We start from the raw sequence: 25,720 nt of genomic DNA, 5'->3' as shown, positions 1-25,720 counted from the left end.
TGCATCACAACTGCAGCCGGCTGGAGGCTACAACCATCTAACAATAGCCTAATAAACCATTAAAAACACAGTCATTAACTCACTTAACATAAGGGATTTGGTCCAACAAGAGTCAAGTTTTGGATATAATATAAAAGACAAAAAAAACCACAAAACACATCTTCTCAGTTTCAGAGGTTTTTCCCCTTTAATTTCAATTCGGTTAGTTAAATTTGCAACAGGTCTGTCAATATCTTTAAAACAAACATTTCAAATAATATACTCTTATATTGCAAGCTTTGACGTGCTACAGCTCAACATCAAAAAAGTACAACTACACCCAAGAGGCATACAATTTGTGCGTTTTTTATAGAATTTCTTCAGTGTATGAGGCTTTACCACTCGGAACCCGCTGGCATAACTGTAAAACCGCCAGTAATCTCTTTAAATGCATATCAGGAGGACATACAGGACCTTCCCACAGTGAGTCTATCTGTACAGATAGTCTGCTTGTATGTTGGCTGCTATCTCAGCCTCCCATCGGTCTCCGTTGTTGAGTAGCTTCTCCTTGTTGTATAGCAGCTCCTCGTGGGTCTCTGTGGAGAACTCGAAGTTCGGACCCTGAAGAAGGAATTCAATTTTTTTTAAAGACATTAACTGTCTGTTTTGAAGGAGGGTTGGGTAGAATAGTGGAGTTTTTCAGTTGTAAATTTATTGTACTGAACTAGAGTAAAGACAGTGAAAGATCCCCACATTATCATTTGCTTGTTCAGCTTCATCAAACTTGGAGGACACTTGTTTTTACCTCAACAATGGCATCAACAGGACAGGCTTCCTGGCAGAAGCCGCAGTAGATGCACTTGGTCATGTCGATGTCATAGCGTGTGGTCCGCCTGCTGCCATCGGCTCGAGTCTCAGCTTCAATAGTGATAGCCTGAGATCAATAGAGAAAGGAAAGGGAAGCATCATGTTTATTGGCACAACAGTAGGAAGCATTCAAATATCAGCAACATTCATTTTACAGACATTTTGAGAACTGACTACAAACAAACAAATAAATAATACATAATCTAGATAATGTTTTAGCATAAGTGCCCAAATTGAGGTATTTCAAAACAGCTACTGAGTGAAGAGACATTACACCCCTGTTTACCTTCAGAACTGTCTCACTCTCACCCATGTTTTCTTCTGGAAAATGTGAAATATGTACAGTGATTTTTTTTAAATATGTGCAACACCACATTGGGTAGAGAATTTTATACAATTTTAGTATGACCACATTTATTCTTCAGCACAGCCTGAACTCTCTTAGGCAGTGTTCATATCATTTCTTTAAGCAGTTGTCAGGAATAGTTCTTCAGGCGTCTTCAGAGCCATTAAGCTTTTCTTTGGATGTTGGTTGGCTTTTGTTCCGTTCTCTATCTAGATGATCCCACGCTGCTTCAATAATGTCGAGGTTCAGGCTCTGGGGAGGCCGATCCATGACTGACAGAAACGTACAGAGTGGAACACTATCTAGGTATGCTTCTACTGAATGGCAGCGTCCTGGGGATAATTACCATGCTGAAAAATGAAGCCAATCAGATCAAAATCTGATTATACTTTTCTGGGTTCATAATTACATCCATTTTGACCAGATCTCCAACACCTTTGGCTTAAAGGCAGCCCCAAACCATGACAGAGCCTTCACCGTGTGTAGACACTCACTGCTGTAGCTCTCTTCCGACCTCCTCTGCATGTCATGATGACAATTTAGACTAAATATGGAGCCATCACTCCATCAAACCTTTTGCCCCTGATTTTCAGTCCCAGTTCCCGATTAACTTGGCATACCTCAGCCTCTTTTCTTTGTTTGCATTCCTTAACACTATCCCTGCTAATAATGAAATGTTCCAGCAGTCTATGTTTTCCCATCAAGCAATAGTTTAAACTTTAAGTTTTTGTTCTTTCTTTTGAGATATACATGTATTCATATAACCAAAACATCCTGAATGATTAGCAATTCATGATCCACTGGTAGCTTCAAAACAATAATCTGGTTTCAAGAATGTTTCTTGACAGACACCCTACCACTGAGCCCATTTTTGGTCAGGTTTTGGTGAACAGTAGATGGATAGAGTGTAGAGCAAGATGCATTTCTTAGGTCCTGTCTCAGATCTTTCCCGGATATAAAAAGTGTCTTATGACACAATTTAAAATGGATTCTTTGCTAAATTGTTATGTGTAAGCTGTAGGCACAGCAACGACTCATCCTTAGGTGTTTTTTTTAGTCTTGAATGATTCATTCATGAGTGCTAAGTGGCTTAAGAAAAAAAGTATTCCTCAGAAAGTGGTTAGGTACAGGACTAGAGTGCATCGAAAATAAGGGAAAAAGCAGCCAATGTACACAGAAACAGAAAGCCATTGCTGAAGAGCTCTTTAATAAATTACAAGAAAATCCTGCTGGTCTGAAGCAAAATAGAAATCAATGAGGGCTGACTGAAGACTTTTTCATAGTACTGCAGATGCAACAAGGTGCTTAGAAGCTTAGAAGCACTTGAAACCACATGAGAGCACAAGGCAGTTCTGGTGAGATTTGGGGATTATGGAAGTTATTTGTGTCAACAATACTCGGATAGAAGGTGATGTTTAAATGAGCGGTAAATGTGTTCAAAAATATCTGCCACACTATTGCACTTGTGCCCACTCTAGCCTCAGTTTCCTGTTCTCAGCTGGAAACCTTCAGCTGCTGTGACTGGTCTGCTTCAAGGTTTCAACATGTTGTGTTTTCAGAAATGCTCTTCTTTTCTTACAGTGGTTGAAAAAGCGGTTATTCAATGTCTTTTTATCAGTCCCAGAGAACTGCCGCTGCCAAACCATCAGTTTCTAAAAACCCTCAAACCTGATCATCCATGGCTAACAGCTATGCCATGTCAAAGTGATGTCATTCATTTTTCTCGTTCCGTATAACGCTTTGTTTGTACTTCAGTACATCTTCTAGACAACCTCAACATGTCAAAAAAACCAAAACACAACTATCATAATAAAAGGGACTGTGTGTGTATGCGTTTACCTGAGCAGGGCAGATAGCCTCACAAAGCTTACAGGCAATGCAGCGCTCCTCTCCGTTAGGATAGCGGCGGAGGGCGTGCTCCCCACGAAAGCGGGGCGACAGAGGACCCTTCTCAAATGGGTAGTTGATGGTGGCAGGTTCACGGAACAGATAACTCATGGTCATTGCCAAACCTGCGTGAAGGCAAAGAATAAAATAAATAAATAAATAATAATTAAAATTTAAAAAAAAACTTAAAGGGCCCACTGTCTCTGACACACATTGATTTGCAAGATTTGAGTTAGTTGAAAAGAGGTCAATTACTCACCTGTACTGAGGAATGTACTGTTTAAAGGCGTATGAAGCCTGAGTTTTTGACTCATATGAATAAGATGGATGTATACTGACCTCATTAACTTAATTTCTGGCCATGATTAATAACAGTAGATAAACAAATCAGGCACTTTATATAGATACACTTTGGTAGAACTGGGTTGGAGCCCCTTCTGCCATCAGAATTGCTGTAATTCTATTCACATAGATTCAACAAGGTGCTGGAGCCTTTCCTCTCAGATTTTGGTCCATATAGACATGATAGCATCACACAGTTGCTGCAGGTTTGTCAGCTGCACATTCACATTGTGAATCTCCTGATGGATCACATCCCAAATTTGCTCTTAAACTGACATCTCGTGACTGTGGAGGTCATTTAGGTGGTGGTTTAGTGAACATTGTTGCAGTCAAGAAACCAGTTTGAGATGATTTGAGCTTTGTGACATGGAGCATTACAGGCTACAAATCTAGGCTATCAGCACAGAAAACACAATCAACGGGACCTCTGAAGAGCTCGGTCCAAAGCAGGGTTGTGGCAGCCCGGTCAGTGATGGATCTCATGTCTGTTGGCAGCTCCTGAGCATTTACATACTCTGACAGAAGAATAAAAGGAGAGAGGAGTAGAAGAGTAAATACAAATTTGGCATGCTGATGTGGTCACTGCACTGGAGATTCATATATATGTACAGCTCTTGGTGTGTGTACTCACTGTAGCCGTCTCTCTGCACACTGAGACTCAGCGGGCGAATTGCACCGCAGCCATATCCAAATGTACCTGGAGAGACATACACGTGTGATCTGAATATTTTGTGCACTTAAATATTACTGTGTTAATGACACCTGCATTAGTACCTTGTTTGGAGTAGCAGTGGAGAAGACGTAGACTCAGTGCTGCAGACATCTGAGCAGAGAAAGCTTTTAAAAGAGTAAAGAATAGTTAGAAGAATGAAGATTCTCAGAGCAAACGTGAAAAAAGAAATTCACAACTGCACAATACCCAAGAGCTGCATCTGAGCCTCTACAGGCCTCAGATAGCATGTTAAATGTTAAAGTTCATGACAGTATAATTAGAAAAAGACTGAACAACTGTGGCTTGTTAGTAGTGGCCGCTAGGAGGAAGCTTCTTCTCTAAAAAGAACAAGACGACATGGTTGAAGTTGGTAAAGCTGCCCTTGAAGAAGACTTCTGGAGCAGTTTTTTTTAACAGATGAGACCAAAGTGGAGGTTTGGCCATATTGCACAGCACTACCTTCAGCAAAACTCAAACACAGCACAAACACTTCAAACCAACTGTTCAATCATGCTGGTGCAAGGTTTCTGATTTGAGCTTGTTTTGTAGCCACGAGAGATAGGCACCTGCAAGGTGCCTAACTCCTCCGTATGTCAGAGTTTTGTAGAGTGAAATGTGAGGCCATCTGTCCGACACCTAAAGCTTCTCCTAAATTAGGCCATGCAACAGGATAATGACCCCAAGCACAGCAGCAAATCTACAGCATGGAAGTCCAGACCTCAACCTGACTGAAATGCTGTGTATAAAGGAATGCTTGCTAATGCCAATGAATTGAAGCAGCTGAAGTTACTGCTGTTAACTACTGGCTCTGTAAACTACTCATAGAATGATTGTGATGTTGAACTAAAACAAATGCCTGAATCCTACATTGTGGATATCCTACTGTGGTGATCTGAAATGTGATTTAAAATCAGAGTTTTTTCTTTTGTATATTTTATTTTACATCCAGGAGTTAATATATGCTAAAGAGTATACATTTTCATTATGTACATTTATGTACTGTCGCATACTAAGTGTAATTACATAGTTATTGCCTGAGACTATTGTTGTTGAATGAAAAACTCAAAGAAGGTTTCAGCAGTGGACCTGTGTGAAATCAGCAACTTGCAAAAATAAATCAAAACGGGGGTTAGTGATTCTGAGAAAAGCAATCGCAACAAAGTTCAACATTTAACCATCTGAGCAGCTTTACTAATGAAATTATATCAGACTTCAGAATTTATATGCAGTGAGATTTACTGATCAATGATCAAAGGGGAGATTTATGTCATTTATGCCAAATGTATTCTGGGATTTGGATCCAACAAGTAAAGTATGCATATTACGCACACACACACAAGCACACATGCAGCTATTACCCATTTCTTATTTTTATACTTATTTTATACCTATATTTTTTACACTTGTTTTTATACTTATTTTTTTCCAGAACTTCAAGCATTACTTGTTTTGTTGTGTTTCTCAATGTTCTGAAGCTTGCAATCCATTTCTTTCTGTTTTATCTCCTTTAACCTTTTCTCTTGAAGAAACTCTACATTTGTGTGCAGTCTCTTATCACACCTTGCTTTCAGCACTCTGTATTTTATCTCCATGTCTTGGAGTTTGCATTGCATCTCTCTCTGTTTTATGCCCTGTTGTTTCTTCTCTTGGAGGATTTCTTTTTTTTTCCCCCAGAGCTTCACCAGGCTTTACTTGCATCTGCTGATTCCTTTTGTCTGTTTCTTGGAGATCCCATTCTTTCCATCCATCCATTCGCTTCCACTTATCCTTTTCAGGGTCGCGGGGGGGCGCTGGAGCCTATCCCAGCTGTCATAGGGCGAGAGGCGGGGTACACCCTGGACAGGTCGCCAGTCTGTCGCAGGGCCAACACACAGGGACAAACAACCATTCGCACTCACATTCATTTGCACATTCACACCTAGTGACAATTTGGATTATCCAATTAACCTATCCCCACAAGCTGCATGTCTTTGGACGTCCAAAGACATGCAGCTTGTGGGGATAGGTTAATGCACGGTGGTTAGCACTGTTGCCGCACAGCAAGAAGGTCCTGAGTTCAATTCCACCATCAGGCCGGGGTCTTTCTGTGTGGAGTTTGCATGTTCTCCCCGTGTTTGCGTGGGTTCTCTCCGGGTACTCCCATTCTTTTTCCTCAATAATACTTCCCTTTTCTTGAAGCTAGTAGGACTTTTTTTTTTTTAATTGGGCGCTCTTTTTCTCATTTTCTTGCATCAGGAACATAATTTTCAGGTTACTGCAAAGTCCCGTAAAACACTCCCTTTTCACCTGACTGTAAAGGGTTCGCTCAGTGGAGCCAATATTGCAGCAAATATTTTTATAAATGTCGTATTAACCCAGAAAAGCTTCTCTACAACAAGAGAGGAGTGAAAAAAGGGAGACAGACTGCCAGCTGATCCGAGTCATCCTGTAATCTGGCGCCCCAAATCCCAACTATTACGTTAGCGATTTGCTACATTCACGGGACGCTGTTTGAATCGGAAGAAATGCACTCTCGGATTATCCCTCGATTATTGACCAGTATTCGCCGTGTAAAATCGTAAAATACACAGGAAAGTCGATCAGCTGAAAAACCTATAAGCAGGGACATTACATAAAGACCTTAGTATTTCTTAACATGTAAACCCAGAGAGAAATCAGTCGATGCCTTTACTGTATCGGTGCTAGTATAAAAATACGTATACGATCAAAAAACAATCCACCACAGAGGTTTAATCTGAACTACCTGTGTTTTTCGGACACATGAAGGACCAGCTGTCCTGACCAATGACAGGATAAAGCCTTTAACCCAGCCGCTGGTTCTAACATACAGTCTACACGATTCACCTGAACGCCTCCTTTCAAATAGCATAACAGTTAGCAAAATTAGGCTCTGGTACACTAATGCTGCCAGGCTAATTTCTTTAATTAAGCTTTATTTAGTTTTTATATATTTCCGTTCAGATGAAAAATGTTTTAATGCGCTAAGCATTCCTCATAAAGGTAAACTCATCGGTCAGCAACTTTGCAACCATGTTAGCCAGTTAATTTACGGTAATTTAGTATAATCGAGCTAACATGACAATAAGATGAACATAGCCTATTCTCAATGCTAGCTAATTTGCGTCATTATTAATGTAAATCTCTTTTAGACTTACCACTGGCACAAGTTTATGATGATCAACACTAAGGAGGCAATAGTCCCTAAACTACTGCGGTAAAGTGAGCCGTCATTTGTGAGCCGCGGTCAAGCCAGCCGCCTCCTATCCGCCGCATAAATTTCCTTGCGCTTTTACACCAGTCTTTACGGTAGCGCCTTTTCGCTTTATATCCTGATTGAAAGCCTAGACTCGCGCACACATGCACGCGCGCGAACAGTCACACGCACGCGCGCACACAAATTACAATGGAACAGCCCAATACAGCCATCGTGACAGTCTGTTTGCATATTCAAAAATTCATTAAACATCATTCTTGAAAGTTGATGCCAACCTTTCAACACAATCCTCTTCTCGGACACCTACTTTACCTCTGGGCCAGTTTTTACCCAGATTTACTGTAATATTACTCAGAAATCACAGTAAACTCATATTCAGTGCAATACAGTCAATGCACTACAATTATGTTTATTTCAAAAATTCATTAAAAGTCATCCTGAATAGTTGAGGTCCAACTTTCAACACATCCCCCCTCTGGGACACCTACTGTACCTGTGTGCCAATTTTCATCCAGATTTACTGTAGAATTCCTCAGAAATTAAAGGAAACTTATATTCAATTCAATACAGTCAATACAATAGAATTATGTCAATTTTCAGAAATTCATTAAAAATCATCCTGAGTAGTTGATGTACAACTTTCAACACATCCCCCCTCTGGGACACCTACTGTACCTGTGTGCCAGGTTTCAGCCAGATTTACTGTAGAATTCCTCAGAAATTAAAGGGTACTTGTATCCAATGCAGTCGGCCAATAAACTACAATTATGTCAATTTTCAAAAATTCATTAAAAATCATCCTGGGTAGTTGATGTACAACTTTCAACACATCTCCCCTCTGGGACACCTACTGTACCTGTGTGCCACGTTTCATCCAAATTTACTGTAGAATCCCTCAGAAATTAAAGCAAACTTATATTCAATTCAATACAGTCAATACAATAGAATTATGTCAATTTTCAGAAATTCATTAAAAATCATCCTGAGTAGTTGATGTCCAACTTTCAACACATCCCCCCTCTGGGACACCTACTGTACCTGTGTGCCAATTTTCATCCAGATTTACTGTAGAATTCCTCAGAAATTAATGGAAACATTTATTCAATCTAATACAGCCAATACACTACAATTGTGTCAATTTTCAAAAATTCATTAAAAATCATCCTGAGTAGTTGATGTACAACTTTCAACACATCCCCCCTCTGGGACACCTACTGTACCTGTGTGCCAAGTTTCATCCAGATTTACTGTAGAATTCCTCAGAAATTAAAGGGTACTTGTATCCAATGCAGTCGGCCAATAAACTACAATTATGTCAATTTTCAAAAATTCATTAAAAATCATCCTGAGTAGTTGATGTACAACTTTCAACACATCCCTCCTCTGGGACACCTACTGTACCTGTGTGCCAAGTTTCATCCAGATTTACTGTAGAATTCCTCAGAAATTAAAGGGTACTTGTATCCAATGCAGTCAGCCAATACAATTTAATTATGTCAATTTTCAAAAATTCATGAAAAATCATCCTGAGTAGTTGATGTCCAACTTTCAACACATCCCCCCTCTGGGACACCTACTGTACCTGTGTGCCAAGTTTCATCCAGATTTACTGTAGAATTCCTCAGAAATTAAAGGGTACTTGTATTCAATGCAGTCGGCCAATACACTACAATTATGTCAATTTTCAAAAATTCATGAAAAATCATCCTGAGTAGTTGATGTACAACTTTCAACACATCCCCCCTCTGGGACACCTACTGTACCTGTGTGCCAGGTTTCAGCCAGATTTACTGTAGAATTCCTCAGAAATTAAAGGGTACTTGTATCCAATGCAGTCAGCCAATACAATAGAATTATGTCAATTTTCAAAAATTCATTAAAAATCATCCTGAGTAGTTGATGTACAACTTTCAACACATCCCTCCTCTGGGACACCTACTGTACCTGTGTGCCAGGTTTCAGCCAGATTTACTGTAGAATTCCTCAGAAATTAAAGGAAATTTATATTCAATTCAATACAGTCAATACAATAGAATTATGTCAATTTTCAAAAATTCATTAAAAATCATCCTGAGTAGTTGATGTACAACTTTCAACACATCCCCCCTCTGGGACACCTACTGTACCTGTGTGCCAAGTTTCATCCAGATTTACTGTAGAATTCCTCAGAAATTAAAGGGTACTTGTATCCAATGCAGTCAGCCAATACAATTTAATTATGTCAATTTTCAAAAATTCATGAAAAATCATCCTGAGTAGTTGATGTCCAACTTTCAACACATCCCCCCTCTGGGACACCTACTGTACCTGTGTGCCAAGTTTCATCCAGATTTACTGTAGAATTCCTCAGACATTAAAGGGTACTTGTATCCAATGCAGTCGGCCAATAAACTACAATTATGTCAATTTTCAAAAATTCATGAAAAATCATCCTGAGTAGTTGATGTACAACTTTCAACACATCCCCCCTCTGGGACACCTACTGTACCTGTGTGCCAGGTTTCAGCCAGATTTACTGTAGAATTCCTCAGAAATTAAAGGGTACTTGTATCCAATGCAGTCAGCCAATACAATTTAATTATGTCAATTTTCAAAAATTCATTAAAAATCATCCTGAGTAGTTGATGTACAACTTTCAACACATCCCTCCTCTAGGACACCTACTGTACCTGTGTGCCAATTTTCATCCAGATTTACTGTAGAATTCCTCAGAAATTAAAGGAAACTTATATTCAATTCAATACAGTCAATACAATAGAATTATGTCAATTTTCAAAAATTCATTAAAAATCATCCTGAGTAGTTGATGTACAACTTTCAACACATCCCTCCTCTAGGACACCTACTGTACCTGTGTGCCAATTTTCATCCAGATTTACTGTAGAATTCCTCAGAAATTAAAGGGTACTTGTATCCAATGCAGTCAGCCAATACAATTTAATTATGTCAATTTTCAAAAATTCATTAAAAATCATCCTGAGTAGTTGATGTACAACTTTCAACACATCCCTCCTCTAGGACACCTACTGTACCTGTGTGCCAATTTTCATCCAGATTTACTGTAGAATTCCTCAGAAATTAAAGGAAACTTATATTCAATTCAATACAGTCAATACAATAGAATTATGTCAATTTTCAAAAATTCATTAAAAATCATCCTGAGTAGTTGATGTACAACTTTCAACACATCCCTCCTCTAGGACACCTACTGTACCTGTGTGCCAATTTTCATCCAGATTTACTGTAGAATTCCTCAGAAATTAAAGGGTACTTGTATTCAATGCAGTCGGCCAATACACTACAATTATGTCAATTTTCAAAAATTCATGAAAAATCATCCTGAGTAGTTGATGTACAACTTTCAACACATCCCCCCTCTGGGACACCTACTGTACCTGTGTGCCAGGTTTCAGCCAGATTTATTGTAGAATTCCTCAGAAATTAAAGGGTACTTGTATCCAATGCAGTCGGCCAATACAGTAGAATTATGTCAATTTTCAAAAATTCATTAAAAATCATCCTGAGTAGTTGATGTCCAACTTTCAACACATCCCTCCTCTGGGACACCTACTGTACCTGTGTGCCAATTTTCATCCAGATTTACTGTAGAACTCCTCAGAAATTAATGGAAACATTTATTCAATTCAATACAGTCAATACACTACAATTATGGAAATTTCAAAAATTCATTAAAAATCACCCATAATAGTTGAGGTCCAACTTTCAACACTTTCTTACTCTGGGCATCCTACTGTACCTCTGGGCCAAGTTACATCTCAATTCACTGTAATCTTTATCAAAATTTGAAAGAACAATTCTATGTAAATGCTGGCTGTGTGACCTTTCAAAGTGACACTAAATAACAGAACTCAGGCACATCAGGGAATAATCCAAAAGGCAGATTTATTAAACAAAAACAACATACAAAATATCTCTAACCCATACTACATAACCTAAAAAGAAACAAAGGGACACTTAGAAGCACAAGGAAACAATACTGAAAGGGCAAGAGACACAGTCCAAACACAATCCACAACTAAAATGCCAAAAGAACAAGTCATCCCACATAGCAGACGGGTCTTTCCTGGATCTGGTGTCAAGCCGGCACTGCTGGCTGACTTCTGGCATGGTAAGATGGCACTGTTTATGTGATGGCATGCCACATTTGGCCTGATTGGGTGAATGTGACATGTTGTATAGAGCACTTTGAGTAATATGGGTGAGTAAAAAAGTGCTGTATAAGAATCAGTCCATTCACTGTCTGAACAGAGTCTCGTCATGTTACTTTTGCACTATTATGTTCCAGCACATGTTGTTATTACATGGCTTACATGGCTAAGGTACACATTAGGCTGACATCTGGGGCCAGAGCTGAAACTGTTCTGGGCCAGCACAGGGCCAGCAGTGTGTCTGCAACTGGCCTTGTGCTGGCTCATGTGTGGGCCACCTCTGGTAAACCAGATCTGGGCCACCATAGGGCCGTCATTCTTTGCGGTACGCAGGCCATGTGTAAGCACATTGTGTGGGACAGATCCAGGCCATGCCAATTTTGCTATGTGGGAGGAATTATGTAAAAATAGAAACATCATAAAAATGAAAATGAACATAAAGTAAAATGTACTGAAAAGAACATCAGTATGGCCATCATTATTTGCTTGGAAAGTCTAAAGTTCCATGGCTTTGAACAGCCAGAGAACGCAATGCCCAGCTTAGAATGACTAAAAGTAACTTCTTTTAACATTCTGTCATTCTGCTTCTATATCAAAAATCCACTAAAAATAGTCATTTGAAAAAAAAAATTCGCCACTTTTCATCAGTTTGGGTTCCTCTGTTTATAGCAATTTTTAGAAAAGAACCCAATACCTTTGTCACTATACAGTTGTACAGTGAGATACAGAGCATCTCCTACTCATTGCAAACATGCTGGGAGGGTGGCTCTATCCGCCTTAGTGCAGCTGCTGTACCATACTGTGATGCAGTAAGTTAGTAGGCTCTCAATGGGCGAGTGGTGGAAGGGTGAGCTGTAGTCCACAAAGAGCATTCTGGCGTAGCTCTGCCGCTGTTCTAGTTGACTCAGCACCGAGTGGAGGGTGATGGCATCTTCTGTGGATCTGTTTGCACGGTATGCAAACTGGTGGGGGTCGAATTCTGGGGGGAGGTAATCCTTGGTGTGCTGAAGGACTAGTTTCATGATTACCGGTGTGAGGGCCACAGGGCAATAATAGTTCAGGCTGGTGATGGGAGACTTCTTTGGTACTGGGATGATTGTGGCTGATTTTAGACAGGATGGGATGGCTGCTTCATCCAGTGAGAGGTTGAAGATTCTGGTGGAGATGAGGGTGAGCTGGTGGGCACATGGTCTTAGCACTTTACCACGTATTCGTCTGGACGCCTTCCTGGGGTTCACTGCTAGGAACACTCATCTGACATCGTGCTCCGTTACAGTGAATGGAGCGGTGCAGGAACCAGTTGAGGATGAGGATGGGAGCAGGTCTGAGGCAGATGAATGCTGCTGTTGTGGTGTTTCAAAGCGGGCAAAGAAGCTGTTTATGTCCTCTGCTAGCTGCACACTCAGGTTTTCTGTTTTCACAGTTCTGCCTCTGTGGTTTATGATGTCTATTATTCCATGCCATGTGTTGTTGCTGGACAGGTGGGACCCCTTTTCAGGTCAGCTCGAGCAGACCTGTACAGAGCTCTGTCAACAGACCTACAGGGAGTGCAGAATTATTAGGCAAGTTGTATTTTTGAGGAATAATTTTATTATTGAACAACAACCATGTTCTCAATGAACCCAAAAGACTCATTAATATCAAAGCTGAATGTTTTTGGAAGTAGTTTTTTTTTTTTTTTTTTTTAGTTATTTTAGGGGGATATCTGTGTGTGCGGGTGACTATTACTGTGCATAATTATTAGGCAACTTCACAAAAAACAAATATATACCCATTTCAATTATTTATTTTTACCAGTGAAACCAATATAACATCTCCACATTCACAAATATACATCTCAGAATCAGAATCAGAATCAGAATCGTGTTTATTGGCCAAATACAGTGGGGCAAAAAAGTATTTAGTCAGCCACCGATTGTGCAAGTTCCCCCACCTAAAATGATGACAGAGGTCAGTAATTTGCACCAGAGGTACACTTCAACTGTGAGAGACAGAATGTGAAAAAAAAATCCATGAATTCACATGGTAGGATTTGTAAAGAATTTATTCGTAAATCAGGGTGGAAAATAAGTATTTGGTCAATAACAAAAATACAACTCAATACTTTGTAACATAACCTTTGTTGGCAATAACAGAGGTCAAACGTTTACTATAGGTCTTTACCAGGTTTGCACACACAGTAGCTGGTATTTTGGCCCATTCCTCCATGCAGATCTTCTCGAGAGCAGTGATGTTTTGTGGCTGTCGCCGAGCAACACAGACTTTCAACTCCCGCCACAGATTTTCTATGGGGTTGAGGTCTGGAGACTGGCTAGGCCACTCCAGGACTTTCAAATGCTTCTTACGGAGCCACGTCTTCGTTGCCCGGGCGGTGTGTTTTGGATCATTGTCATGTTGGAAGACCCAGCCTCGTTTCATCTTCAAAGTTCTCACTGATGGAAGGAGGTTTTGGCTCAAAATCTCACGATACATGGCCCCATTCATTCTGTCCTTAACACGGATCAGTCGTCCTGTCCCCTTGGCAGAAAAACAGCCCCATAGCATGATGTTTCCACCCCCATGCTTCACAGTAGGTATGGTGTTCTTGGGATGCAACTCAGTATTCTTCTTCCTCCAAACACGACGAGTTGAGTTTATACCAAAACGCTCTACTTTGGTTTCATCTGACCACATGACATTCTCCCAATCCTCTGCTGTATCATCCATGTGCTCTCTGGCAAACTTCAGACGGGCCTGGACATGCACTGGCTTCAGCAGCGGAACACGTCTGGCACTGCGGGATTTGATTCCCTGCCGTTTTCGTGTGTTACTGATGGTGACCTTTGTTACTTTGGTCCCAGCTCTCTGCAGGTCATTCACCAGGTCCCCCCGTGTGGTTCTGGGATCTTTGCTCACCGTTCTCATGATCATTTTGACCCCACGGGATGAGATCTTGCGTGGAGCCCCAGATCGAGGGAGATTATCAGTGGTCTTGTATGTCTTCCATTTTCTGATGATTGCTCCCACAGTTGATTTTTTCACACCAAGTTGCTTGCCTATTGTAGATTCACTCTTCCCAGTCTGGTGCAGGTCTACAATACTTTTCCTGGTGTCCTTCGAAAGCTCTTTGGTCTTGGCCATGGCGGAGTTTGGAGTCTGACTGTTTGAGGCTGTGGACAGGTGTCTTTTATACAGATGATGAGTTCAAACAGGTGCCATTCATACAGGTAACGAGGGGGTGACAGAAAAGCTTCTTACAGAAGACGTTACAGGTCTGTGAGAGCCAGAGATTTTCCTTGTTTGAGGTGACCAAATACTTATTTTCCACCCTAATTTATGAATAAATTCTTTACAAATCCTACCATGTGAATTCATGGATTTTTTTTTTTCACATTCTGTCTCTCACAGTTGAAGTGTACCTCTGGTGCAAATTACTGACCTCTGTCATCATTTTAAGTGGGGGAACTTGCACAATCGGTGGCTGACTAAATACTTTTTTGCCCCACTGTATATGTGCAGACACATACAGGGAATTTGGTTCCGGTAGATGGTGGCTCTCAAGCACAGCAATGTAAATCTCACACACACACACACACACACACACACACACACACACACACACACACACACACACACACACACACACACACACACACACACACACACACACACACACACACACACACGTGTCTATATATACACATTACACATACATACACAAAGCTATGTAAACCAACTATAAATAACGAATCTAACCTTATATACATAAAATACAGAAATGAATGAGGTGGAATGAATACTACAAAATGTACATAAGGTGCAGCTGCAGTCTGGCAGTGGGAGCAGTGTGACAGGTCAACGGTTAAGAAGGGAGATGGCGTTCCTGTGTCGGGTGGTCCTGGTCTGCAGGCTTCTGTACCGTCTGCCAGAGGTCAGCAGATCAAAAAGTCTGTGTCCAGGGTGTGAGGGGTCTGCGATGATTTTCCCTGCCCGTTTCCTGGTTCTTGAGAGGTACAGATCCTGGATGGAGGGCAGGGGGGGCGCTGATGATCCTTTCTGCTGCCCGTACAGTCCGCTGCAGTCTGCTCCTGTCCTGTTTAGTGGCTCCTCCATACCAGACTGTGATGGAGGAGCACAGGACAGACTCAATGACCGCAGTGTAGAACTGGATCAGCAGCTCCTGTGGAAGACTGTACTTCCCCAGTTGTCTCAGGAAGTACATCCTCTGCTGGGTCTTTTTGAGGATGGAGTTGATGTTGGTCTCCCACTTCAGGTCCTGGGAGATGGTTGTACCCAGGAACTTGAAGATCTTCACAGTCGACACAGGGCTGTCTGATATGGTGAGGGGGAGCAGAGTTGAGGGATGTCTCCTGAAGTCCACTGTCATCTCTACAGTCTTAAGAGTGTTCAGCTCCAGATTGTGCTGACTGCACCAGAGTACCAGCCGCTCAACTTCCTGCCGGTATGCAGACTCATCACCATCTTGAATGAGGCCAATGACAGTGGTGTCATCTGCAAACTTTAGGAGTTTGACAGCAGAGTTATTGGAGGTGCAGTCGTTAGTGTAGAGGGAGAACAGTAGTGGTGAGAGGACACATCCTTGAGGGCACCAATACTGAGGGACCGGGTTTCAGAGGTGATCTCCCCCAGCCTCACTTGTTGCTTTCTGTCTGTCAGGAAGCTGGTGATCCACTGACAGGTAGCTGGTGACACGCTGAGCTGGGAGAGTTTGGAGGAAAGAAGTTCAGGCACAATGGTGTTAAAAGCCGAACTAAAGTCCACAAACAGGACCCTGGCATAAGTTCCCGGGCAGTCAAGGTGTTGCAGGATGTAATGCAGCCCCGTGTTCACTGCATCATCCACTGACCTGTTTGCCCGGTAGGCAAACTGCAGAGGGTCCAGCTGGTGGCCTGTAATGTCTTTCAGATGGGCTAACACCAGTCTTTCGAAGGATTTCATGACCACAGACGTCAAGGCGACAGGTCTGTAGTCATCCAGTCCTGTGATGGTGAGTTTCTTGGGAACAGGGATGATGGTGGAGCGTTTGAAGCAGGAGGGAACTTCACACAGCTCCAGGGATCTGTTGAAGATGCGAGTAAAGATGGGAGCCAGCTGTTCAGCACAGGTTTTGAGGCAGGAGGGTGAGACGCCATCTGGTCCGGGGGCTTTCCTGGGCTTCTGTTTCTGGAATAGTCGGCTCACATCCTGAGTGTGTATTCTTAGTTTCAGGGAGGAGGAAAGGGGGGTGAGAGGTGTGGTGGAGGTCGTTGAGTCTGGGTTGGAGAGGGTGGTGGTGGTCGTTGAGTCTTGATTGGGGAGGGGCAGGGTGAAGGGGGGAGAGGTGGAAGGTGTGTTGGGGGTCAATGTCTGAAGCAATGTCCCTGGGGAGGGGAGGGTGGGGCGTGGGAGTCTGTCCGTCTCAAACCTGCAATAGAAAGTGTTTAACTCGTTGGCCAGGTCTTTGTTTGCTTCAATAGTGGGTGGGGGGCGTCTGTAGCTGGTGATTTCCTGCAGGCCCCTCCACACTGACGCAGGGTCGTTGGCTGAGAGCCGTTCTTCCAGCTTCTGGGAGTAGATCCTTTTAGCTGCTTTGATCTCCTTGGTCAGTGTGTTCCTGGCTTGCTTGTACAGGACCCTGTCACCACTTCTGTAAGCGTCCTCCTTGGCCTTGCGAAGATGTTGGAGTTTAGGAGTGAACCATGGTTTATTGTTGTTGTATGTGCAAAAGGTCTTTGTTGGCACACACACGTCTTCACAGAAACTGATGTATGATGTCACAGTGTCCGTGAGCTCATCTAGGTTCTCAGATGCAGCTTCAAAAACAGTCCAATCAGTGGAGTCAAAACAGTCCTGCAGTTCCTGCTTTGCTGCGTTAGTCCACTTCTTCACAGTTTTGACTACAGGCTTGGCACGTTTGAGTTTTTGCCTATAAACTGGAATAAGATGGTGTCACGATCCGCTGTGACAGACCGTGTGGAGAGTGCGTGGAGGACTCAGGTGCGGACACGAGTGACACGGGAGTAAACTTTAAACAAAAGCGAGCCTTTTATTGTGGCTGGTAACGCAAGAGAAACAAACAAGAATAAGGGCAGCTCAAAAGCAATAACTAAACAGAAACATAAACTGGGAATGAACTAAGGTAAGGCTATGAATACAACAGACCGGGCATGGAAACATGGAGGGTGGGAACACAGACGACGCGACACAGACTGTATGAAACACAGAGACTAAATACACATGAGGGATGATCAGGGGAAGTGGATGCACACGGGGAACACAGGTGACACTGATAATCATAACAAGACACGGCAGGAGTGAACGTAACACTGATGGGAGATGGGCAAAGTAAAACAGGAAGTACACAGAGGTTCAAACGGGAGGAGAGAGAGCACGGGGAGAACGCAGACATAACGGGCTGGGGAAAACATAGAATAAAACACAAAGAGAGACGAGGGCTCATAAATACACAGAGGGGCACACAGGGGGTAAGAGTCACGAAGGGAAAACACATAAGGAACAACGTAACAGATCAACCCAGGAAGCATGGCCTAAATAAAGAACAAAATACAAAAATACATGAAAACTAAGAATACTGGGCCCACATGGCCCAGGACCATGACAGATGGACCATGCAGTGATCAGAATGTCCCAAAGCTGCCCGGGGCACAGAGCGATAGGCATCTTTTAGAGTGGTGTAGCAGTGATCCAGTATGATGTTGTCCCTGGTGGGGCAGTCTATATGCTGTCTGTATTTAGGGAGTTCGTAGTTTAGGTTTGCTCTGTTAAAATCCCCAAGAATAATTGTAAAGGAATCCGGGAATTTCCTCTCCAGGGTAGTAATCTGGTCAGCCAGCTCGCACAGTGCGTTGTTCGCGTTGGCCTGTGGAGGGATGTAAACTCCGACCAGCATGAAGGAAGAAAACTCCCGCGGTGAATAAAAAGGTTTACAGTTGATGAGAAAACTTTCCAAGTGTGGGCTGCAGTGTTTCTGTAACACTGTGACATCAGTACACCAACCTTCATTAATGTAGAAGCAGACTCCACCACCCTTTGTTTGCCCTGAGAGCTCTGTTTCGCGGTCCGCCCGGTGAAGTTGGAAGCCCGGCAGATGTAAGACAGCGTCTGGGACTCGCTCACTGAGCCAGGTTTCAGTGAAGCAGAGGGCAGCAGAGCGTGCAAAGTCCTTGTTAGTCCGGTTTAAGAGCAGTAATTCGTCGACTTTGTTTGGAAGAGAGCGGAGATTCGCGAGGTGAATGGAGGGGAGTGCCTTGCGGAATCCTCGCCGACATTCAAAAACAAAACAACAACAAATCAGCGACCAATATAGCCACCTTTCTTTGCAAGGACACTCAAAAGCCTGCCATCCATGGATTCTGTCAGTGTTTTGATCTGTTCACCATCAACATTGCGTGCAGCAGCAACCACAGCCTCCCAGACACTGTTCAGAGAGGTGTACTGTTTTCCCTCCTTGTAAATCTCACATTTGATGATGGACCACAGGTTCTCAATGGGGTTCAGATCAGGTGAACAAGGAGGCCATGTCATTAGTTTTTCTTCTTTTATACCCTTTCTTGCCAGCCACGCTGTGGAGTACTTGGACGCGTGTGATGGAGCATTGTCCTGCATGAAAATCATGTTTTTCTTGAAGGATGCAGACTTCTTCCTGTACCACTGCTTGAAGAAGGTGTCTTCCAGAAACTGGCAGTAGGACTGGGAGTTGAGCTTGACTCCATCCTCAACCCGAAAAGGCCCCACAAGCTCATCTTTAATGATACCAGCCCAAACCAGTACTCCACCTCCACCTTGCTGGCGTCTGAGTCAGACTGGAGCTCTCTGCCCTTTACCAATCCAGCCACGGGCCCATCCATCTGGCCCATCAAGACTCACTCTCATTTCATCAGTCCATAAAACCTTAGAAAAATCAGTCTTGAGATATTTCTTGGCCCAGTCTTGACGTTTCAGCTTGTGTGTCTTGTTCAGTGGTGGTCGTCTTTCAGCCTTTCTTGCACTGAACATAAGTTCCCTGCAATTTCTGAAGAATATTACAGTAAATCTGGCTGAAACTTGGCCCAGACGTACAGCAGGTTTCCCGGAGGAGGGATGTGTTGAAAGTTGGACCTCAACTACTCAGGATGATTTTTAATGAATTTTTGAAAATTGACATAATTGTAGTGTATTGGCCGACTGCATTGGATACAAGTACCCTTTAATTTCTGAGGAATTCTACAGTAAATCTGGCTGAAACCTGGCACACAGGTACAGTAGGTGTCCCAGAGGAGGGATGTGTTGAAAGTTGTACATCAACTACTCAGGATGATTTTTAATGAATTTTTGAAAATTGTCACAATTGTAGTGTATTGGCTGTATTAGATTGAATAAATGTTTCCATTAATTTCTGAGGAATTCTACAGTAAATCTGGATGAAAATTGGCACACAGGTACAGTAGGTGTCCCAGAGGAGGGATGTGTTGAAAGTTGTACATCAACTACTCAGGATGATTTTTAATGAATTTTTGAAAATTGACACAATTGTAGTGTATTGGCTGTATTAGATTGAATAAATGTTTCCATTAATTTCTGAGGAATTCTACAGTAAATCTGGATGAAAATTGGCACACAGGTACAGTAGGTGTCCCAGAGGGGGGATGTGTTGAAAGTTGGACATCAACTACTCAGGATGATTTTTAATGAATTTCTGAAAATTGACACAATTGTAGTGTATTGGCTGTATTAGATTGAATAAATGTTTCCATTAATTTCTGAGGAATTCTACAGTAAATCTGGATGAAACCTGGCACACAGGTACAGTAGGTGTCCCAGAGGGGGGATGTGTTGAAAGTTGTACATCAACTACTCAGGATGATTTTTCATGAATTTTTGAAAATTGACATAATTAAATTGTATTGGCTGACTGCATTGGATACAAGTACCCTTTAATTTCTGAGGAATTCTACAGTAAATCTGGCTGAAACCTGGCACACAGGTACAGTAGGTGTCCCAGAGGGGGGATGTGTTGAAAGTTGTACATCAACTACTCAGGATGATTTTTAATGAATTTTTGAAAATTGACATAATTCTATTGTATTGACTGTATTGAATTGAATATAAGTTTCCTTTAATTTCTGAGGAATTCTACAGTAAATCTGGATGAAAATTGGCACACAGGTACAGTAGGTGTCCCAGAGGAAGGATGTGTTGAAAGTTGTACATCAACTACTCAGGATGATTTTTAATGAATTTTTGAAAATTGACATAATTCTATTGTATTGGCTGACTGCATTGGATACAAGTACCCTTTAATTTCTGAGGAATTCTACAGTAAATCTGGATGAAAATTGGCACACAGGTACAGTAGGTGTCCCAGAGGAAGGATGTGTTGAAAGTTGTACATCAACTACTCAGGATGATTTTTCATGAATTTTTGAAAATTGACATAATTGTAGTGTATTGGCCGACTGCATTGAATACAAGTACCCTTTAATTTCTGAGGAATTCTACAGTAAATCTGGATGAAACTTGGCACACAGGTACAGTAGGTGTCCCAGAGGAGGGATGTGTTGAAAGTTGTACATCAACTACTCAGGATGATTTTTAATGAATTTTTGAAAATTGACATAATTGTAGTTTATTGGCCGACTGCATTGGATACAAGTACCCTTTAATTTCTGAGGAATTCTACAGTAAATCTGGATGAAACTTGGCACACAGGTACAGTAGGTGTCCCAGAGGGGGGATGTGTTGAAAGTTGTACATCAACTACTCAGGATGATTTTTCATGAATTTTTGAAAATTTACATAATTAAATTGTATTGGCTGACTGCATTGGATACAAGTACCCTTTAATTTCTGAGGAATTCTACAGTAAATCTGGCTGAAACCTGGCACACAGGTACAGTAGGTGTCCCAGAGGGGGGATGTGTTGAAAGTTGTACATCAACTACTCAGGATGATTTTTAATGAATTTTTGAAAATTGACACAATTGTAGTGTATTGGCTGTATTAGATTGAATAAATGTTTCCATTAATTTCTGAGGAATTCTACAGTAAATTTGGATGAAACTTGGCACACAGGTACAGTAGGTGTCCCAGAGGGGGGATGTGTTGAAAGTTGGACATCAACTACTCAGGATGATTTTTAATGAATTTCTGAAAATTGACATAATTCTATTGTATTGACTGTATTGAATTGAATATAAGTTTCCTTTAATTTCTGAGGAATTCTACAGTAAATTTGGATGAAACGTGGCACACAGGTACAGTAGGTGTCCCAGAGGGGAGATGTGTTGAAAGTTGTACATCAACTACCCAGGATGATTTTTAATGAATTTTTGAAAATTGACATAATTGTAGTTTATTGGCCGACTGCATTGGATACAAGTACCCTTTAATTTCTGAGGAATTCTACAGTAAATCTGGCTGAAACCTGGCACACAGGTACAGTAGGTGTCCCAGAGGGGGGATGTGTTGAAAGTTGTACATCAACTACTCAGGATGATTTTTAATGAATTTTTGAAAATTGACATAATTGTAGTTTATTGGCCGACTGCATTGGATACAAGTACCCTTTAATTTCTGAGGAATTCTACAGTAAATCTGGCTGAAACCTGGCACACAGGTACAGTAGGTGTCCCAGAGGGGGGATGTGTTGAAAGTTGTACATCAACTACTCAGGATGATTTTTCATGAATTTTTGAAAATTGACATAATTGTAGTGTATTGGCCGACTGCATTGAATACAAGTACCCTTTAATTTCTGAGGAATTCTACAGTAAATCTGGATGAAACTTGGCACACAGGTACAGTAGGTGTCCCAGAGGGGGGATGTGTTGAAAGTTGGACATCAACTACTCAGGATGATTTTTCATGAATTTTTGAAAATTGACATAATTAAATTGTATTGGCTGACTGCATTGGATACAAGTACCCTTTAATTTCTGAGGAATTCTACAGTAAATCTGGATGAAACTTGGCACACAGGTACAGTAGGTGTCCCAGAGGAGGGATGTGTTGAAAGTTGTACATCAACTACTCAGGATGATTTTTAATGAATTTTTGAAAATTGACATAATTGTAGTTTATTGGCCGACTGCATTGGATACAAGTACCCTTTAATTTCTGAGGAATTCTACAGTAAATCTGGATGAAACTTGGCACACAGGTACAGTAGGTGTCCCAGAGGGGGGATGTGTTGAAAGTTGTACATCAACTACTCAGGATGATTTTTAATGAATTTTTGAAAATTGACACAATTGTAGTGTATTGGCTGTATTAGATTGAATAAATGTTTCCATTAATTTCTGAGGAATTCTACAGTAAATCTGGATGAAAATTGGCACACAGGTACAGTAGGTGTCCCAGAGGGGGGATGTGTTGAAAGTTGGACATCAACTACTCAGGATGATTTTTAATGAATTTCTGAAAATTGACACAATTGTAGTGTATTGGCTGTATTAGATTGAATAAATGTTTCCATTAATTTCTGAGGAATTCTACAGTAAATCTGGATGAAACCTGGCACACAGGTACAGTAGGTGTCCCAGAGGGGGGATGTGTTGAAAGTTGTACATCAACTACTCAGGATGATTTTTCATGAATTTTTGAAAATTGACATAATTAAATTGTATTGGCTGACTGCATTGGATACAAGTACCCTTTAATTTCTGAGGAATTCTACAGTAAATCTGGCTGAAACCTGGCACACAGGTACAGTAGGTGTCCCAGAGGGGGGATGTGTTGAAAGTTGTACATCAACTACTCAGGATGATTTTTAATGAATTTTTGAAAATTGACATAATTCTATTGTATTGACTGTATTGAATTGAATATAAGTTTCCTTTAATTTCTGAGGAATTCTACAGTAAATCTGGATGAAAATTGGCACACAGGTACAGTAGGTGTCCCAGAGGAAGGATGTGTTGAAAGTTGTACATCAACTACTCAGGATGATTTTTAATGAATTTTTGAAAATTGACATAATTCTATTGTATTGGCTGACTGCATTGGATACAAGTACCCTTTAATTTCTGAGGAATTCTACAGTAAATCTGGATGAAAATTGGCACACAGGTACAGTAGGTGTCCCAGAGGAAGGATGTGTTGAAAGTTGTACATCAACTACTCAGGATGATTTTTCATGAATTTTTGAAAATTGACATAATTGTAGTGTATTGGCCGACTGCATTGAATACAAGTACCCTTTAATTTCTGAGGAATTCTACAGTAAATCTGGATGAAACTTGGCACACAGGTACAGTAGGTGTCCCAGAGGAGGGATGTGTTGAAAGTTGTACATCAACTACTCAGGATGATTTTTAATGAATTTTTGAAAATTGACATAATTGTAGTTTATTGGCCGACTGCATTGGATACAAGTACCCTTTAATTTCTGAGGAATTCTACAGTAAATCTGGATGAAACTTGGCACACAGGTACAGTAGGTGTCCCAGAGGGGGGATGTGTTGAAAGTTGTACATCAACTACTCAGGATGATTTTTCATGAATTTTTGAAAATTTACATAATTAAATTGTATTGGCTGACTGCATTGGATACAAGTACCCTTTAATTTCTGAGGAATTCTACAGTAAATCTGGCTGAAACCTGGCACACAGGTACAGTAGGTGTCCCAGAGGGGGGATGTGTTGAAAGTTGTACATCAACTACTCAGGATGATTTTTAATGAATTTTTGAAAATTGACACAATTGTAGTGTATTGGCTGTATTAGATTGAATAAATGTTTCCATTAATTTCTGAGGAATTCTACAGTAAATTTGGATGAAACTTGGCACACAGGTACAGTAGGTGTCCCAGAGGGGGGATGTGTTGAAAGTTGGACATCAACTACTCAGGATGATTTTTAATGAATTTCTGAAAATTGACATAATTCTATTGTATTGACTGTATTGAATTGAATATAAGTTTCCTTTAATTTCTGAGGAATTCTACAGTAAATTTGGATGAAACGTGGCACACAGGTACAGTAGGTGTCCCAGAGGGGAGATGTGTTGAAAGTTGTACATCAACTACCCAGGATGATTTTTAATGAATTTTTGAAAATTGACATAATTGTAGTTTATTGGCCGACTGCATTGGATACAAGTACCCTTTAATTTCTGAGGAATTCTACAGTAAATCTGGCTGAAACCTGGCACACAGGTACAGTAGGTGTCCCAGAGGGGGGATGTGTTGAAAGTTGTACATCAACTACTCAGGATGATTTTTAATGAATTTTTGAAAATTGACATAATTGTAGTTTATTGGCCGACTGCATTGGATACAAGTACCCTTTAATTTCTGAGGAATTCTACAGTAAATCTGGCTGAAACCTGGCACACAGGTACAGTAGGTGTCCCAGAGGGGGGATGTGTTGAAAGTTGTACATCAACTACTCAGGATGATTTTTAATGAATTTCTGACATTTCCATAATTGTATTGACTGTATCGGGCCGTTACATTGTAATTTGTGCGCGCGCGTGCACGTGTGCGCGGGTATAGGCTTTCAATCGGCACATAAAGCGAAAAGGCGCTACCGTAAAGACTGGTGTAAAAGCGCAAGGAAATTTATGCGGCGGATAGGAGGCGGCTGGCTTGACCGCGGCTCACAAATGACGGCTCACTTTACCGCGGTCCTAAACTGTGCAATGCTATTAATGCTGCATTCAAGGCCTCCACGTTGATGTTGTATTCACCGTCACCTAGGAAATCGCAACATTATTTTACCTTTGACAAGAGTTATACATTTAATAACGAAAAGAAAGAAAGACAAGTGACAAGACTGTTTGCTGTTCTGTTGAATAAGCCTTTAACTGTGAAAGCTAAACCAGGGAAACTATGAAAAGATTGGAAAGCCACGCTGAACACTAAATAAACTGTATGGTTATTCTGCAGCTCTCAGCTTCAGAAACAAATAGCAGAAACGTCGCCTACCCGTGTCCGTCTTTGGACTGGAACATCTCGTGGAAAGGGAACTGCCGGTAACAAGTTATTTAATTTACCTGGCTTCCTAAAGTACGCATAGGCCTTCTTGTTTCCCACCCGCAATTAGGAAGTCCTATAAATGACAGAAAAGCCCCAATTGCACAATTATCACTTATATGTGATGACTGATGAATCATATTTAAGCAGTTTAACGGCATTTTCATGACAGTAAAAAAAAACAAAACAAAACAAAACAAACCACTCCATAATTTTATCGTCATTGTTTGTGACGCGGAAGTTTATGTGAAA

The 25,720-nt window shown here is 41.3% G+C and overlaps 1 protein-coding gene across 2 annotated transcripts; it reads right to left on the bottom strand.

Moving 5' to 3' along the window:
• Window positions 1–161: 161 nt before the first annotated feature.
• ndufs8b (NADH:ubiquinone oxidoreductase core subunit S8b) lies at window positions 162–25,561 on the bottom strand. Of its 2 annotated transcripts, XM_026142589.2 has the most exons (8): window positions 25,130–25,168; window positions 7,289–7,341; window positions 4,196–4,258; window positions 4,053–4,118; window positions 3,847–3,936; window positions 3,032–3,204; window positions 785–913; window positions 162–600 (listed from the first exon to the last, which is right to left on the bottom strand). In XM_026142589.2, exons 3-8 carry the CDS (start codon window positions 4,242–4,244, stop codon window positions 469–471), a joined length of 639 nt encoding a protein of 212 aa, XP_025998374.1. In that variant the 5' UTR covers window positions 4,245–4,258; window positions 7,289–7,341; window positions 25,130–25,168; the 3' UTR covers window positions 162–468. The 2 variants fall into 2 exon arrangements, with proteins under 2 accessions (XP_025998374.1, XP_080145335.1); XM_080289209.1 differs by lacking the exons at window positions 7,289–7,341; window positions 25,130–25,168 and adding an exon at window positions 25,489–25,561.
• Window positions 25,562–25,720: the final 159 nt, after the last annotated feature.

Source organism: Astatotilapia calliptera, chromosome 2 (genome assembly GCF_964374335.1).
Source record: "Astatotilapia calliptera chromosome 2, fAstCal68.1, whole genome shotgun sequence".
In the NCBI taxonomy this organism is placed as follows: domain Eukaryota; kingdom Metazoa; phylum Chordata; class Actinopteri; order Cichliformes; family Cichlidae; genus Astatotilapia; species Astatotilapia calliptera.
This window is presented reverse-complemented; position numbering and strand designations above follow the sequence as displayed.

Coding starts and splice junctions, on each gene's coding strand:
- ndufs8b (XM_080289209.1), bottom strand. CDS start 4,244: ATGTCTGCAGCACTGAGTCTACGTCTTCTCCACTGCTACTCCAAACAA. Junction 4,119..4,195: donor CCACTGCTACTCCAAACAAG/GTACTAATGCAG, acceptor ATGTCTCTCCAG/GTACATTTGGATATGGCTGC. Junction 601..784: donor CTGTTGATGCCATTGTTGAG/GTAAAAACAAGT, acceptor TTCCTTCTTCAG/GGTCCGAACTTCGAGTTCTC.